We start from the raw sequence: 18,913 nt of genomic DNA, 5'->3' as shown, positions 1-18,913 counted from the left end.
CAGCACCTCAGGCTGCCTCAGGTCCGGGAGAAGGATGTGTTTGAGATGGTCGTTCTTATTCAAGTAGAGGTTAAGAATCATGAAAGCCTGGGCTAGGTAAGGGTGTGAGTTCACGCAAACCGTAACCCCTCGGCCCTGGGTGAACTTTCTGCTCTGTTCATTCCTGGGAGTCACAAGAGGAGGCCAGGTTTTAGAGGCGCTGTCCCCACTGTCCGCCCACCCCCCCAGAACGGGAAAGCTGAGGTAGCGTCATGAAGTGGACACAGGGGGCCCCGGGTGACCTCACAGTCACACATGCAGCGCCAAGGCTCCGGTGCGCTGCAGCGCGGTCACGTGGTGGCCCCAACGGACACCGAACGTCCTCGTCCCCTTTCCTTCTTCAGGCCTCTTCTCAGGGAGACTCAGGGCCGCCCAGCAGTCTCCTTTCTGTGTGGGCAGACTCTGCTCCTGAAACTGTTGAGCAAACCTGCCTCGAAAGCTTTTCAAGTACTTGTTTTAACATAATAGTTGAACACTCTGGATTTACGGAACACTTTCTAAATACTACAGTGTTTTCCTTAGATGTTTGGGAAATTCTTAGATGACCAATCCATGAATTAAGGAAACAAAAAGAACGTTAGGATACATCACTGATTTTTTTTTTGAAGTTTAAGTTTATAAAGCTCAACCTTCTAAGCCTACAAAGGGTTCTTTGTGCTGATCTTAGGAATAAAACACTAAACTTGATAACCCATGAGCATGATGCAGTTTGTCGATTTAAAATAACAGCATAGGGGACTTCCCTGGTGGCGCAGTGGTTAAGAATCCACCTGCCAATGCAGGGGACACGGGTTCAATTGATCCCTGGTCCGGGAAGTTCCCACATGCCACGGAGCAACTAAGCCCATGTGTCACAACTACTGAGCCTGCACTCTAGAGCCCACGAGCCACAACTACTGAGCCCGCACACCTAGAGGCCGCACACCTAGAGGCTCCACAAGAGAAGCCACCGCAATGAGAAGCCCACGCACTGCACGAAGAGTAGCCCCCACTCACCGCAACTAGAGAAAGCCTGCGCACAGCAACGAAGACCCAACGCAGCCAAAAATAAATAAATAAATAATTTTTTTAAATAAAAAATAAAATAACAGCATAGAGGAGGAAAAACTATGCTTACATTAATTATTTAAATAATTATTTCATTTCCATGGTCATTGTGTTAGGAAACCTAAGTTTGTACCATCTTCTATTTGAAAGTTTATTGAAAGCATCAAACAGTTCTTTTCAGATCAGAAAAGCATATTTAAAAGGCAGGGTTTTGTGGGTTTGTTCTTTTTTTCAGCTTATCTGAATGTTTCCCCTGTGCATTTTATTTGTTGCTAGAAAAGTAATGAGAGTTACTTTAATACCCAAAACATAGATATAACAAAGTGATTTGAACAGCAAATGCAAAAGTAATGAAGGAATGTATTAATATAAAGTCTTGTAAAAATGTCCTAAAATATAAATTGCCTTCGTTTATTACTTTTGTGTTTTGTGATACATTCCTGTCTTATTAATATCCAGATCTACAAACTGTGTTGGAAAGTGTATTGCTTACTTCTTTATCCCAAGAACAAGTAAAATAGCAAGTAAGTGTATAAGCCATTCTCTTTCAGATAATAACAAACAATACCAGCAAAGATCAAAGCCAGTAATAGTAAATCCATTTAATTTTTACCTTGATAGATAGTACATCTGCTTATTGGGATAAGTGCCAGGGTTTTAGTGCAACTTCTTTAAACAATAAATAGATAGACTGACAAGTCTGTTTACTAGTATAAATTTCTCCTTAGGTGGTCCTCTGGTTTCACATTGTTTCCATACTGGTAGGAAGAACTGCTCTTAATGCAGTCAGGTTATAATTCTATCATGCTAAATACACCTGCTAGAGTTATTATTAAATATAAAGGCCTTCAGTAGAATTTATCCTTCTTGATTTTGGAACAGTGTTCTTATTCCGGAATTTAAACTATTATGATCCATCCTGAAAGCAAAAATAAGTTAAATTGACCCTATGTACTTTTCTTCATTTTCAGCCTGAAATTGAAAATATGGATCAATATAAAGTTAGTCAATTTGTTGGTAGTTTTTTAGACATTCAGAATTTGTATTTGAATGTGTCTTCCTGCTTCTTTTACCACTTACGTATAAAAGCTTTACCTTTCTTTGTTTCTCTAAGAAAGTACCCGTGTTTGTGCCAGACTTTGCTCTTACCTCCACCTAGAATGCCCTTTCCCCATTCCTGTGGTAGCTTTCAGTTATTCAGATCTCCACCCAAATGTCACATCCTCAAAGAGAACTACCCAGAATAAGCCTATGTAACAGAAACCCCTCCCCAGCAGTCTCTGAATCCTGTCACCCTACTTTATTTTTTCTGGTCATAGCACTTGACACTATCTGAAATTCCCTTATTTATTTGTTCACTTGTTTGCTACCTCTGGCCCATTAGAATGTAAGTTAACAACAGCAAGGATGTTATCTTTCGGTAACCACTATATCCCAGCACTTAGAATGGTCACAGGAGAGGCACTTAGTCTGTTGCTATCATGAGTCAGCAACATGCACAAGCCATCTTAGAAAGTATCTTGGTAGACCAGAGAGACCTTTTGGCCTAAGAGGATACCTGGATACAAAATAGTTTCAAAGGGGGCTATTATAGAACTAAATATACAGCACTGTAATTTCAACATGCACCAGAACCTGGGTAACACTCTCCCTGAGTCCAGACCAAAATGTTCTAGATACAACTCTGACAGGACAAGCTTTATGTGGCACTAAACCCACATGGGTAGACTTCAGCACAGACCCTTGTTCTAAATTACACAAAATTGGAATAAGCCAGTACTGTAATAAGCCTCCTAAAAAATTCTTATTTCAGTGAACTAATCCTATTTGCTTTTTTGTTTTGTTTGTTTGTTTTTAACTATTTATAGTAACTGTGAAGATTATTATAACAATATTGTGTCTTATAATAAAAAAAGATGTTTTGAATTTTCTATACAAATTTATCATTTTATGACTAACATCTGTTGTTTTTTTAATTATATGATAAATTTTGACTAGTCTTCAGTACTTGATCTAGCAAAAACAAACAACAAAAGGAGATCCATATTATCAGTATTAGCAATGAAAAGAGAGAAATCACCAGAGATCCTAGGGGTATCAGAAAGATAAAAATGGAATATTGTGAACAGCTTATTCATATGTGACTGTTAACCTGATAACTCAGATGACTGGACAAGTGCCTTAGAAAAGCAAAACTTAACAAAACAAGAGGTGGGATAGAAATCTAATTAGTCCTGTATCAAAGGATTGGGTTTGTTATCAAAAACTTTCCCACAAAGAAATGTCCAGGCTCAGATGGTTTCACTGGTGAAATCTGTCAAACTGTGCCCAGTTTGCACAGTTTCTTTCAGAAAATACAAGAAAAAGGAACATTTCCTTCATTTTATGAGACCAGCATATCCCTGATAACTAAAACTTGGCAAAAACCTAACAGGAGAAGTAAATTATAGACCAACTTTCCTCATGAACAGAGGTATGAAAATACTTAACCAGCTAGAACAAAACACATCAAGCACCATATAAAATAATACATCACAACCAAGTGAGATTTATCCAAGGAATACAAAATTCATTTCATGGTTGAAAATCAGTCAGTGCAGTCCATCATATTAACAGAATAGAGGAGAAACCAACATGATCATATCAGAACATGCAGACAGAGCATCTAACAAAATAAGCATTTTTGTGTAAAACTCAGAGTAGGAATAGGAGAGAACTTCTTCAAACTGATAAAGGGCATTTACAAAAAAATTTTTTTAAATATCATCATGCTACAACACAAAATACTGAATGCTTTCCCCTTAATCAGGAACAAGGCAAAGGATGTCTTTTCTTACCTCTGCTGTTTAACAGTTTACTGGAGATTCTAGAGATAACAGCAATACAGGAAAAGAAAATAGATAAAAATATTAGAAAGGAAGAAGTATATTTGACTTTATTCACAGATAATATGACTAAGGAACCAACAACAAAATCAAAGCATAGAAGATCAGTATGGAAAAATCGATTGTATTTCCATATAATTAGTAGCAAACATTTGGAAAATGAAATTAAGATCAGTTCTTTTTGGATGGTATAAAATAAGTAGAAATAAATTTAACAAAAAACATACACCAAAAACTTCAGACATTGCTGGTAGAAATTCAAGGAGGCCTCAGTAAATGGAGGAATATACCATGTTAATGGATTAGAAGATTTAGTTCTTCCCAAATTGGTCTAGAGATTCAACTTTGCCAAGCAAAATCCCAGCAGTCTTTTTTTATAGAAGTTGACAAGCCGATTTTAAAGTGTTTGTTAATTTATTTTTGGCTGTATTGGGTCTTCATTTCTGTGTGCAGGCTTTCTGTAGTTGAGGCGAGCGGGGGCTACTCTTCGTTGCAGCGCGTGGGCTTCTCCTTGCGGTGGCTTCTCTTTTGCGGAGCACGGGCTCTAGGCGTGCAGGCTTCAGTAGTTGTGGCATATGGGCTTAGTTGCTCCGCGACATGTGGGATCTTCCCGGACCAGGGCTTGAACCTGTGTCCCCTGCATTGGCAGGCAGATTCTTAACCACTGTGCCACCAGGGAAGTCCCTAAAGTGTATATTTAAAAGCAGAGACCTAGGACTTGCCTGGTGGTGCAATGTTAAGAATCAGCCTGCCAATGCAGGGGACAAGGGTCCAAGCCCAGGTCCGGGAAGATCCCACATGCTGCGGAGCAACTAAGCCCGTGCACCGCAACTACTGAGCCTGTGCTCTAGAGCCCACGAGCCACAACTACTGCAGCCCGTGTGCCTAGAGCCTGTGCTCCGCAACAAAGAGAAGCCCCTGCCAGGAGAAGCCTGCGCACTGCAACTAAGAGTAGCCCCCACTCGCCGCAACTAGAGAAAGCCTGCACGCAGCAACAAAGACCCAACGCAGCCAAAAAATAAATAAATAAATTTATTTTTTTAAAAAAAACAGAAAAAAGCAGAGGACCTGGGAATTCCCTGGCGGTCCAGTGGTTAGGACTCTGCACTTCCACTGCAGGGAGCCTAAGACCCCTGGTTGGGGAACTGAGATCCAGCAAGCCACGAGGCATGGCCCAAATAAATAAATAAAAGCAAAGGACCTAAAATACTCAAATCAATCTTGAGAAACAAGAACAAATCTGGTTGACTCTCACACTACCTGACCTTAAGACACTGCAAAGCTATAGTAACAGTGACACTGCGATGTTGCCCACAGGATGGACAAGTAGATAGTGAAGGATAGTAAAGAGTCCACACTTACATGGTCACTTAATTTTCAATAAAGACACCAAATCAGTTAATGGGAAAAGTCTTTTCAACAAATGACACTAGAACAAACGGATAGGATATATATATGAAAAAGATTAGTCATAACCTCTGCCTCACACCACATACAAAAATGTATTTGAAAAAAATATGTATTTGAGATGTATTATATATCTAAACATAAAAACTAAAACCACTAAGCTTCTGGGAAAAAATACAAGAGAATATCTTCAGAATCTAGGGTAGGCAGAGTTGCTTAGGGCACTAAAAGCAGTAACCATAAAAGAAAAAACTGATAAAGTAGTCATCATCAAAATTAATAACTTCTGTTTATTAAGAAAATGAATAGGCAAATTGTAGGATAAGAGAAAATATTTTCCAAACATATCTAACCAAAGACTTGTATCCAGAATGTATAACAATGCTTACAACTTAATAGTTTAAAAAAAATTTTTTAAGTAAGCAAAAGACTACAACAGAAACTTCACGAGAGAAAATGTACAAATGGGAGATAACACTTGAAAAAGTGCTCCACGTGAGTTCTCAGGGAAATGCAAGTTAAAGCCACAGTGAAGTAGTACAGTACTTCCCCCGCTGGTTACTCAGCAGTTTTCAAACTACTAAGAAAGAAGTAGCCTAGAAAAAAATGGGTGAAGGTTTGTCTCCTAATTGATTTGAATCCATAGTTTGAATGGCTGATACTAAAAAGACTGATCACACCAAATGGTGAGGATGTGAAGGAACGAGAATTCACTTTGGAAGAGGGTTTGGCGGTTTCTTGTAAAGTTGCACAGACCTAACTGTTCCCCTCCTGGGTATTTATTCAAGAAAAATATTAAAACATGTCAAAAACAAAGATTTGCACAGGAAAGTTGATGGCAGAGCCGTGCTGTACAACATAGTGGGTGTAGTTAGCAATATGGTGCCCTGCACTTGAAACTCCGTTAAGAGGCTGAGAGTCTCATGCTAAGTGTTCTTACCACCAAAAAAAACCCAAACAAACAAAAACAGAGGTGATCGATATGTTTATTATCTCGATTTTGGTGATGTATCATGGGTGTATGCCTAGGTACAAATTCATCAAAACGTATACATTATTGTGTGCAATGTTCTGTATATTAAGTATACCTCAGTAAAGCTGGGAAAACGGAAAGTTTATGGCAGCTTGATTCACAGTAGCCAAAAACTGGAGACAGAAATGCAATCATCTATCAGTGAGTGAATGGATAAATCTTGGTGTATTTATACAAATGGGATACAACTCAGCAATAAATGAGAACAAACTACTGATATGCAAACAACATGGATAAATCACAAAATCATTATCCTGAGTGAAAAGAGACACAAAGGAACACGTACTACTTGATACCATTTATTTGAATTTGTAAACTAAGTGAGACTAATTTGATTCTACCTCTGTGGGGATGCAGCTAGAATGCATTGCCTGGGAATAGACACAGGAAGCTTTCTGAGGAATGGAAATGTTCTGCTCTGTGACAGAGGATTGGTTACTCAGGTTAAAACTGTATGGCTAAGATGTGTACGTTTCAGTGTATAAAAATTTTTCCAGAAGAGATATAAATAATAATTGAGAAGGGAACCGGGAGTAGGTAGTAGAAGTATAGCTGGACCGAGAATGGCAGGATACTGTGAACTGTGAAAGCTGAATAGTGTATATATGGTGGGTTATTATAGGAGTCTCTTTGCTATGTCTGAAATTCCCATATTTTAAGAGGAGGTGTGGAAAGCAAAGCAAGAAATGTTTGGGTATTGAACTTGGCAGTATGTTGATGGTCAATTTAAAAATAAAGGATAAAACAAATGAAAGCTTTTCAACTTTATTCCCTAAAATAAGTGGGAGTGGGAGAATGTTGAAAAGTTTGAGGGCTTTAGAGAACTAGAGATAAACCATATGCCTAAAACAAATAAAATAGAAGCAACTACTTTATTAATTTGGAATTTACTGGCAGCAGTTTTCAAACTATTAAGAAAGAAGTAGCCTAGAAAAAAATGGGTGAAGGTTTGTCTCCTAATTGATTTGAATCCATAGTTTGAGATTTTGTCTGCATTTAATTTTTTTAAAAAACTTTTTTTTTAATTTGCTTTCCATGTGAGGATTGGTACAAATGACTCTGAAAGGTAGGTAGGTTTTTTAATATACTCAGTCTGAAGGTATTGTTTTTTTGTTTATTGGGGGTTTTTTTGAAGGTACTATTGATAGTTTATAATTAGTAGAAATGTAGGCCTTTAAATTATTTTAATGCTTTGTAAATGCATAAGGAGAAAAGGGAAGAGCATTTATATGATACAAATAGCTTTTTAAGAGCTAAGTACTTGAAATGTGGCCATAAAACACCAGAGATAGGAAAAGAAGAGATAGAGAAAAAAAAGAAGGGAATAAAAATTCTCTTGAAGAATGAGGGTAATCAGGAAGTTTTTATACAGTGATGCCTTTAGAATATATATATACGTGTATGTGTGTGTATACTTTAGATAGATAGATAGATAGATACACACATAAAGTAAGCCAGCTTTCTTAGGAGAACAAATGATCCAAATCATAATAATGTTAATACTTGCATATCTGTTTTCTCCTTTGATTCTTATATGATCTAAGGAGTAAAAACTAATATTAGGGCTTCCCTGGTGGCGCAGTGGTTGAGAGTCTGCCTGCCGATGCGGGGGACACAGGTTCGTGCCCTGGTCCGGGAAGATCCCACATGCCGCAGGGCGGCTGGGCCTGTGAGCCATGGCTGCTGAGCCTGCGCGTCCAGAGCTCCGCAACGGGAGAGGCCACAACAGTGAGAGGCCCGCATATCGCCAAAAAAAAAAAAAAAAAAAAAAAAAAAAAAAAACTAATATTAGGAGTTACAATGCAAAACTAATTTAATATTTAACAAATAACTAGTAAACATTTTATAATAAAAACTTAGCATCTGTTTTTTAGGTTGTTTTTTAAAATCCAGTAGAAATGCATCTAAATTCGTGTTTGCATTCTTTCTAGCTGCAGAAGATCTTAAGTAAACAGGATGTCTTGAAGACAACAATAACTAATGAAACAGAATGCCAGGTATGTGCAAATAAACTAAATATTTCCAAGCAGATGTTATTTACAATAGCTTCTCTATTCTGTTTGCTCAAATAAGTATTCCCAAATAGTTGAGGAAATTAACAGTAACTTAATTTTTCTAAATATTTTAAATAGGTTTTCTACATTCACATGATCCAGACCTCAAAAGATTCACAAGAGGATGTATGCAGGGTAGAACTTTCCTCCCCATGACTCAGGTCCTGGGTATTCTTCCAGAGATATTTCATGTGTATATAAGCATGTATGTAAATAAGCAACTAAACATTTCCATGTGTTCTTTTTACCATTTTTATACAAGCAGTAGCATACTATACACTGTTCCATACCCTCCCATTTTTTCTTACCATATCCGAATATCTCATTCTTTTTAATGGCTCCGTAGTACTTTGCTGTATGGATGGATGTACCAGTTGATGTAACCATTCCCCATTTGAAAGATATTTAACATGTATCCAGTCTTTTGATATTGCAAATAATGCAGTTAATAATCCTGTAATCATATGACTTTATATATATGTGAATATATCCAAGGGGTAACTTCCCAGAAATTCACTTGCTGGGTCAAAAGGTATGAACATTTCTAATGCTGTTGATAAACTTTGATAAATATTGGCAAATATCTTCTGTAGAAAATGAACCAACTTTCATTCCCACCAATAATGTATATCCTTAAATTTTCCATTGATAATCTTTTAATCAGTTGTAATTCCAAAATTTGCTTTCTGTGAGATTTTCTTAAATTTCCAAATCATTTCAGCTTTTAGAGCACGTCTGCTTCAAATTTTGCACATTATTAAAATCACAATTTTTTTATATTTCATTCCCTTTGAGCAGCCCTATGCTGGACTTGTTTCACCTGTATCCGGGTCCTCTGATGGTGCCCCGCTTCCCGGGTGTGCACCTCCTCCGTGTCCTCGGCTCCCTGCATGTCCTGCCACACCACCTGCCCCTCCTTAGGGTAGTTGTTTAATCGTCTGTGTCCTCTGGAGCGTGCGCACCCTTATTCTTTCTGAGGTCGTGTGAGGTTCGGGAGCAGGCCACGCGACCACCCTTACCTCTGATGCCAGCTGGAGGCTCAGGGGGCCCCCAGTATCACCTTGGTTCTGATAATTCATTGGGAGGACTCATAGTACTCCCCGAAAGTTGTTCGGTCCGTGGCTATGGTTTATTACAGTGAGAGGATGCAGGTTAAAATCAGCCAAGGGGAGAGACTCGTAGGCAGAATCCAGAGGTTCTGGTCATCCTCTCCCAGGGGAGTGTAGAAAGCGGCAACTTTCCCAGCAGTGACTGTGACAGCACGCACGGAGTAGTGCCAGCCAGGGCCTTGGCGTCCAGAGACTGTTGGGGTCGGCCATGGGAACCTGGTTGGCTGTCCTCATGGCCGACCTCAGACTCTAGCCGTTCCAGAGGTCAAGCTGATACCCCATGGCCCAAAGCCTCCACCCCACATCTCATTGTTGGACTACCTGTTGTGGCCCAAGGTCCCCAGGTAAACAAAGACACCTTCTCTTAGGGACCACCTCCTAGCAGCCCAGGGCAAAGGCCAGACATCTGGGTAACGCTAATTCCTTACTGCACAAGTTGTATCTACATAGCCTGGTAAAGCACCAGGCATACCCTATATACTCCATAAATATTTTTTAATGAATGAACAAATACCTAATCTTATGGATATAACACTATTTTTTAACTTTTTTTAAAAATAGATTTATTTTATTTATTTTTGGCTGCGTTGGGTCTTGGTTGCTGCACGCAGGCTTTCTCTAGTTGCGGCGAGCAGGGCTACTCTTCATTGCCGTGTGCGGGCTTCTCATTGCGGTGGCTTCTCTTGTTGCAGAGCACAGGCTCTAGGTGTGCGGGCTTCAGTAATTGTGGCATGTGGGCTCAGTAGTTGTGGCTCACGGGCTCTAGAGGGCAGGCTCCGCAGTTGTGGGCACAGGCTTACTTGCTCCGCAGCATGTGGGATCTTCCCGGACCAGGGCTCGAACCCGTGTCTCCTGCATTGGCAGGTGCATTCTTAACCACTGCGCCACCAGGGAAGCCCCAGATATAACACTTTTAACCATTGACCTGTTCTTGGTCATTAAGACTGTTTCCAAATCTTTGCTGTTAGAAGACACGATGCAGTAAATAGCTACACGTGTAAATTTAAGATAGAGATCTAAGAGTCAGGTTGTTGGATGAAGACATGACTGCTTGTAAGGCTTTGACCCATATTGTCAGGCTGCCTTCCGCAAAGGTTGTAACAGTTTACGGGCCTGCCGGCACTCTCTCCAAGGTTAGTATCTTTTTTGTTTTGTTCTTAATCTGTGTCAGTATGACCGGGGAAAAGGTATTGCAGATTGTTTTTTAAGATAGTTATGTACACCATTCATGTTTCTTATTTTATAAATTTTCTGTTTCTTTTTTATTTAACATCTTTATTGGAGTATAATTGCTTTACAGTGGTGTGTTAGTTTCTACTTTATAACAAAATGAATCAGCTATACGTATACATATATCCCCATATCCCCTCCCTCTTGTGTCTCCCTCACACCCAAATTTTCAGTTTCTGTTCTTTGAGAATTTCTTTAGGGTTTTTCTTCATATACTTGAGAATATTAACCTAGTGTCTGTCAAAATTATTGAAATATTTTTCAGATTTGTTTTTGTTTATGATGTTTTGGTTATAGATGTTTTTATTTTTAATGTAGTCATGTTTAGCTGTCTTTTTATTTATTCAGTTTCTTTCGTTCTTTAAAACGCCTTCCCCACATCAAAATCAGTTGTGAAATACCTATATTATCCTCTGATTTAGTTGTGGTTTTATTTTCTTACATATAACGTTTTCATTCATCTGAAATTTGTTTCTTAAGGGCATCCCTAGGGATATTTCATTACTTAACTTTTTTACTATTATAAATGGACTCTTTACCCTCAAGGGAAAAATTATTGCTGTTAAGCAGGAAATTCACTTCATTTTTAATGTTTTTGTACCGGTCTATCTTACTGAATTTTCTTATTTTTTCTGTTGATTTTCCTGGTTGTTCTAAGTATAAAATTATTTCTAAATAATATTAATCTTAGTTTATTCCTTTATGTATTGGACAAAATTACCCCCAAAAATGTTTAGTAATAGTGTTCTTAGTAGACACCCTGATCATATTCTAACCTTAACGAGAATACATACGGTTTTGTATTTTAGTATATCTCCTGGGCATTTATATGGGAATTAAGAAAAAACTCCAGGCATGACTTCCTGTCCACACTTGTGTGAAAGTCCAGTTAAAATCCACATTTGTATTTATAGTGGCTATTTTATAAAATTATTAGACACAAAGTCAAGTGTTTAGGAGTCAGTACTGTGGAAGGCTCTGTGTCAGTCAGCCCCGCTGGGACCACCGCTTCCTCCGCATGAACTGACCCCGTGGCAGGGGGTTGAGGTGCGGGCGAGCCCCCTGCGGCCCCTGGGCCGTGGCCGGCTGGTTGCTGGATGTGTGGGTGACTTGCCTGCGCTGAGTCTCTGCAGTCTGTCCCCTCCAGAACCTGAGGCTGCACTCGTCTCTGGCTGGCCTCCTGGGAGCTGTCCCCGTGTCCGCACGGCCGGTGTCGAGCAGACACTGAGCAGGGAGTCCGCTTGCGGATGCAGCCCTGCTCACGGGCTGAGAGGCTGGGCCCCCGTCCCACCTCAGGCTCTTTTCAAGTCTGTCGCTGCCTTCCCCGGGCCAGCTCTGGTTCTGAGCTGCAGGTGGTCACGTGTTGGTGCCCTGCCCTGCAGCCCTTGCTGGAGGACTAAACTGTGCTCACTTCCTGTGCTCCCGTAAAGGCCCTGGACCACAGCCCACTCCGCCCTCCAAAGGGCATTCCCCTCTCTGGGCTCCGGATCACCCTTCAGGTGAACAGTGCCCAGAAGGTTCTACGTCCGGAAGGCGGCCCGCCCTCTGCCTGAGCCCACACACTGTCTCGGAGCCTCGCTGGTCCCAGCCACCTTCTCGCCCACTACACCCAGGCTTTTATGAGTTCTCACCATGTGACAGTCACCCCACCTGCTTCTGTATCTGGGAAGTGGGGGCAGGATTGGGGAGCAGGCTGGACCATCCAGTGCCTGAATTTCTTTCTCCAGATGCTCTTTTTCAGATTATTTGGTTTAAGTTTGTACCCCCATTTGTTGTTTAGTTGCTGCTGATAATCTTTTTAGCAGCTCTGTTTTGTTATTATTTTTGTTTATTTTATTGGAGATTTTAAGGAGGAAGAGTCTATGAATCTGCTTCTCTCGTAGCCTTGAATGGAATCCTCACCTGGTAACTTTATAATTAGGAAAAGCTAGTGCTTCTCACATTTCTAGCATTCAACAAAAGGTCCAAGACTTCCCTGCTTTAATTCTCTCAGTCCTGCTTTATTACAAAATGCCTAAGGGTCACATTTTAAAATAACTCATCTCACTATTCTAAGCTCTCTTTTTGGCCTGATCCAAAATGTCGTTCACTGCCGAAGTCCACCTTGGGTCCTTTGAGTATTTTAAGCCCTGTTGTTTTCCTCCTGCTTGAGCCATGATATAGAATAGTGTTATGTAGAGTAACAGACAGAATGGCTACATCTGTTCTCACCCTCTTGTTGTTACAAGAATCTTTTGTGGGTATTGTCCTAAGAATTCCAGGCTACAGGATCCATTTTTTGTCCTTGGTTATATAATTACTTGAAATTATTGTATCATTTTTTTACAGGAACCAGCAGTGAAAGAACCTGAAATTAACACAACCCTTCAGATACGTTTCTTTGGAAAAAGAGGAGAAAGAAAACTTCACTATAAAGAATTTCGAAGGTAAATGCAAATATTTATATTCATTTAGGGAAATTTTTTTATAGGTAAGAGGTAAAGAAACAACTGAATACCTTTATTTATGTCCCAGAACTGCAGGCCATAAAACCAGATATAGTATCTCTGAGAGCAAAACCTGTGAAATGTAAACTAAAGTAACTATGCTCAAAAATACCTCTAACCTATTATGAAAAGTAGTATTCATTTTACAGACTACAATAATTATTCTTAGTAACTTACTGTTTGCAGCTAGAAAAGAGAGATGCCCCTCGTATCAGTTAGTTCTTAATTCACAACAAACCAGCCCAACTTAAAACAGTGACCACTCGTTATTGCCATGAGTCTTTGGGTCAGCTGGGTGCTTCTCCAGCAGGGGCCAGAATCGGGCCTTCTAGACTGGACAGACCCCTGCTCTTGCCGTCTGCTGATGGGTGCCTGGAGCTGGGGCCGGCGCTGCTGAGACGGCACAGCCGGGACAGCCCAGCTCTGCTGCCCCGGCCCCCGCCCGCAGCCCAGGGGTCGGCAGCCCTTCTTCGTAAAGGGCCAGGCGGTGAGTACGGTCTCTGTCCTGGCTGCGCAGCTCAGCCGTCACAGCGGGAAAGCGTCTGTGAACAGCACAGGCGTGTTGATGCGTTGGTACGTGGTGGGCGTGTCTGTGGTCCAGTCCAGCTTGCGGACCTCGCTGCACTCACGTCTTCATCTGCAGGGAGGGAATCGCACTTACAGTCTGTGGCATTGTAAGCACCGCGGTGTCGTGTCCTGTTCACCTCGTCCCCGGCAAGAACAGCTCCATGCAGAACCGGACCCTGTGCTCGCAGGCCTCCCCGCTAACCAGCGTCGTAGGACAAATACCAGAAAGCAGCTCAGAACGGTGGAAAAGCACTGATTTGGGAGGAAGGAAACGCCTCTTGTCAACTCAGTGCAGCTAACTAAAGACTGACTGAGTGTATTCCACGTGCTGCTATGTGCCGGGCTGTGCCTCAGACGCAGGGCTGGTCCCTCCTGGGAACCATCTAGTAAATGTGCAGAGAACATTTAAATGCATTCGGTCAGTGCTATCACAGGTGGATAGGGTTTTGGGCAGCACAGAAGATCACTTCTGGAGTGGGTGATCAGGAAGCTTTCTGGAGGAAATAGCCCTACGCCGATCTTGACAGATGAGCAGGAATTAGCCAGGGAGAAATGGTTGGGGAGGGAGGGACGGAGAACAGCATGAGGAAGGACACGCAGGAGAACGTGTGGCTTGTCCAAGAATCAGAGAGGGCAGGCGTGCTGGAGAAATAAACAAGCATAAGGCGTGGACAGAGGTGAGGGTGGAGGCCTGGGAGGCATATGCTTCCTGTGTGGGGGCTCACGCACCAGAAGATCCAGCTTGAGTTAGGCCGTGAGGGAGGCCCCGCAGGGGTCCCGTGCTTGGTGCCTGGTCAGATGGGCGTCACTCTGGCAGGATGGTGGGCAACGACGGGGGATCCGATGCGACATGAGGCCGCTGGGCTACTGCAGATGAGGAATGACGGGAGCCCTGAACCACTGGGGTGGCGATGAAGACGTTGAACTGGGAGTTTTCAAGACACATTTAGGAGATAAGATTGTAGGGCTTAGTGATTATTTAAAGTTGCTTCTAACTTTAATTTTCCTTAAAGGGAATAATTTCATTTAGAATTCTTACTTTAAACTTTTTCTTAGAGTTTCTGTAATTAATGGGCCCTGTGAAATTTGTAATACCATTATGCAATTTAAGAAAAAGATCCAATTAACAAAGAATGCTTTAAATGCAGTTTTTCAGGGACTTGGCTCTTGGATGGAGGAGGCCGCCCCTAAAGTTAACGTTACAGGTGTACTGGGCTAGAATTCAGTAATCATAACATGTCTTTAACATTTTGCGTAAGTGGTAAAGTAACAGAAAATAGCTTCCATATATTATATTATATTATGTATATATAATGTAATATAAAATTATATATATAATTTTTAACCAGTCACCATTATAGTGGCCAAATTACTCATTGAAATTGCACAACACAAGAAGTTCTTTCACTATGTGTTATGTGGAGCTTATAGTTTTGTTTTTATGGGAGTATAATGTATAATCCTTCCTTATAAAAAGATGTTTGCCTTTTCTCTTCTGACGTTTGTCTTAGCATCCTCTTTACAGCTTGTCTGATAAAGGATATTGTTTTATAAATTACAGCTTATAAGTCTCAAGGAAAAGCAGGGAAGGTGACACAGAGTTAGTGTTGTGGCAGCTAATTATGGTATTTGCCTAGAGATATTAGTTTTCTCATTTAGAGAAACAATATTATATTTTGAAAAAAACACATATTTATGATTTAGACAAACCTGGGTTCCAGTGCGGAGCTTGACCGTTTGCTAAGTGTGATTTGATTTGACAAGCGATTGGACCTGAGTGCCGGGTCTGTTCCTTCACCAGTGAGACCCACTCAGTGAGGCTGTTCACAAGCTTATCTGTGATGCAGGTATAACTATTATAACAGATCATGTGACTGGAAATTGGAGAGGTGAAATTCAGACACAGCTTTTGTCTTAAGTTTTGAGCAGTCACAGAGTTTCTGAAAGAGGTGGTCCTGCAGTTGCCTGCTAGGTGGTTGGGGGCACTGGGTGGGCTTTCAAGGAAGTAGTCCCCCCAGGTGACCAGAGGGACAGACGGACTTAGTAGATGCCATCAGGTGTCAAGAGAAACTTGCCAGTGACTGAGGGAACATGTGGATAAATTGGTGGCTTGTTTGGGGGTTTTGTTTTGTTTTTTACTTCTACAACTAGTCAGATTCTCCAGCTGAAATACCACTTAGCCATTTCAGTAAAAGCTAAAGTATAATTTAAGTTCTATCTCCTAGAATTTTGGTGTCTATTCATTGTTATTTAATTGTGAAAATTCAGGTAATTTAATTGTGAAAATTCAGTTCTTTATCAGCATATATATAGTGCAGGGGAAAAAGTACTGAAGCTCAGACTACGCAGGCAGCTGCGATGGTGTTTACCCGCTCTGTGCCAGCGCCTGTTTGTCTTCTTTGGTTTTCCTGTCTTTTCCTCCCTGTCCTCTTACTTTACTGGGGACTTGTCTTCTACATTTCTTTTTCTCTTCTTCTAAACTCAATGGTTAGCCCTAAAACTAGTGACCAGAAATAACCCCTGTGTTTATTTCCTGTGTGGTATGTTTGACCTCATTTTTTATTCCAATAAATAGCTAAAACTTAAAATAACTTTGTGACTGAAGATAGGGTAGTGGTTGGAAAGGGAAGAAAATTGGTCTCAAGTTTTCTCATCAGGAAAAATTAGGAGGATATTGATGCAGATGTACTTTTTAGGACTGGGATTTTTTTAAATTCTGAAATACCAATTATTAGTTGAGGATGTTCTAAATTCATGAAGAGCTTTTATAAATTCAGAGATGTCTGTAAGCAGAGCTGTGCTGGTAAATATATTCTGCGATCGGCTCTCGGGAAGAACGGCCTTGATTGGTAAACTTGCAAATTAATAGTAAATACTCTACAAGACACCGTGGCCTAAAAAAACCCAGATAAGCAAAACAGATTTTTCCCGTTGTTTCCAATTATGACACTGTCTTCCAATTAAGACACTAATTTATAAACTATTTAATTTGTTCAGGATGCATTTGGTGGCCTTTTGTACTGTAACTTCTTCAATTCAGATATTTATGTCCAGTATCAAGTACCCAGACTTTCATGTCTTGACAAGACGTATAATTTGAGACAAGATTTTATCATTAAGCATATTTAATGTTCTTCAGAAGTAGTATAATTAGTTAAGATGAAAGAGCTAAAACCAGACAATGGATAGTTTAACAACAATTAAGTTTATAATATTTCAGCCTCAGGTAGAGCCCAAAGAAAAAGAAAAAGGAAAGGAACAGTTAGTAATTTTTTATACCATATTTTCTACTTCCCTTATCACTGTACACTCATTTGCAAGTAAAACACCCTTTTAACAATCCTTATAAGAATCAGTTGATGCCATCACAGTACTCAGTACAGTAAAACTCAGTAAAACGGAGGACAAAGCGTATCACTAAAAGAGTTAGTTGATCAGCCCAAACTTGAAATGCTTCAAATTTTAGATAAAATTCTGCTTTGACCCAGAGACACACGGCATTGATAACTAAATTCATGTATCCAGTACATTCAGAAAATGTTGTAGGAAACCAACTCTTACCTGTCACACAGGTAGAAGCCTGAAGTCAAACTCCCCCTTCATACTTTTAAGGTCTGCGGAATAAATGCAGGCTCTAAAGCAAGTACATTTTTAACAGTGACGGTTCTTCTCCCATTGAACGAGAATATACCTCTTTTGCTCCCCATGTATATTTCTGTTAAGTTGTGACATGACATGTAGTACAGATCTTGTAACACGTGGCAGGTACGTAAGGGGATCTGCAACATATTGAAACTCCTAGAGGTGCTGCTTAAGGTGCCTGCAACCCATTTATAGCACGAAGGCGAAGCCCTGAGTTACTGACACCATCTCATATTTTCACCTTTAGATTTATGGAGAACTTACAGACGGAGGTCCAGGAAATGGAGTTCCTTCAGTTCTCGAAAGGTTTGAGTTTCATGAGAAAAGAAGACTTTGCAGAATGGCTCCTTTTTTTCACCAACACTGAAAATAAAGACGTTTATTGGAAAAATGTGAGAGAGAAGCTGTCCGCAGGAGAGGTTGGTGTGCCTTTTTACTATGCTCATGATGAAAATGAAACAGTACGTTAGATGTGTTTACATAATTCAATAAAGTAACTTCCAAATTAATGAAGACTAACCTACTGTCTATTACATAATTGTGTGATGCATGAAATGATGATTGCCAAACTGTTAATAATGATTAATGGACAGTGGTAAGATTTCGAGTGATTTTTTACTTTATTGTTCCAAAAAATTTTTTTTCAAATGGGGATGTGGTTTTTGGAGGGTTTTTTGTTTTTTAATTTCCCTCATTATGTGTCCCACTACCCCAAATTAAAACCCAGACCTCGGGACTTCCCTGGTGGCACACTGGTTAAGAATCCGCCTGCCAATGCAGGGGACACAGGTTCGAGCCCCGGTCCGGGAAGATCCCACATGCCACGGAGTAACTAAGCCTATGCACCACAACTACTGAACCTGCACTCTAGAGCCCGCGAGCTACAACTACTGAGCCCGCGTGCCACAGCTACTGAAGCCCGCGTGCCTAGAGCCCGTGCTTCACAGCAAGAGAAGCCACCGCAATGAGAAGCCCGCGCACTGCAATGAACGGTAGCCCCCACTCACCACAACTAGAGAAAGCCTGTGCAAAGCAACAAAGACCCAACACAGCCAAAAATAAATAAATAAATAAATTCATTTTTTTAAAAAACCTCATTTTACCTCTTAGTGGGCATGTGTTTTTATATAATTTTTTAAAGCTATCTCTATAATGAGGAAAAAGATAATAAAATATAATGAAGATCTCATTTATAATTGCAATAGAGATATATAACAATTAGAAATAAATTTAACAAGAAATATATAGAAAAAACTTTAAAGCCTTGACGGATAGAAAAGAAAACTTATCTAACTGTAGAGACACACCCTGGTATTGACTAGAATGTCTTAACTATTATAAACATAGCAGTTGTCCCTTAAATCAGTCTGTAAATGTAATGTTGTACAGTCTGAACAGCCTTGGTTTGCTGCAC

At 40.3% G+C, this 18,913-nt stretch overlaps 1 protein-coding gene across 1 annotated transcript in view; it reads left to right on the top strand.

The window, feature by feature from the left end:
* MICU2 (mitochondrial calcium uptake 2) overlaps window positions 1-18,913 on the top strand; it is an 84,838-nt gene that overhangs the window by 58,741 nt on the left and 7,184 nt on the right. The window contains exons 7-9 of the mRNA XM_060079823.1: window positions 8,343-8,408; window positions 13,133-13,230; window positions 17,747-17,918. Of these exons, the coding sequence (XP_059935806.1) occupies window positions 8,343-8,408; window positions 13,133-13,230; window positions 17,747-17,918 (336 nt within the window). The remainder of the gene's footprint in view (window positions 1-8,342; window positions 8,409-13,132; window positions 13,231-17,746; window positions 17,919-18,913) is intronic.

The sequence above is a fragment of the Mesoplodon densirostris genome, chromosome 17 (genome assembly GCF_025265405.1).
Source record: "Mesoplodon densirostris isolate mMesDen1 chromosome 17, mMesDen1 primary haplotype, whole genome shotgun sequence".
NCBI classification, from domain to species: Eukaryota; Metazoa; Chordata; class Mammalia; order Artiodactyla; family Ziphiidae; genus Mesoplodon; species Mesoplodon densirostris.
This window is presented reverse-complemented; position numbering and strand designations above follow the sequence as displayed.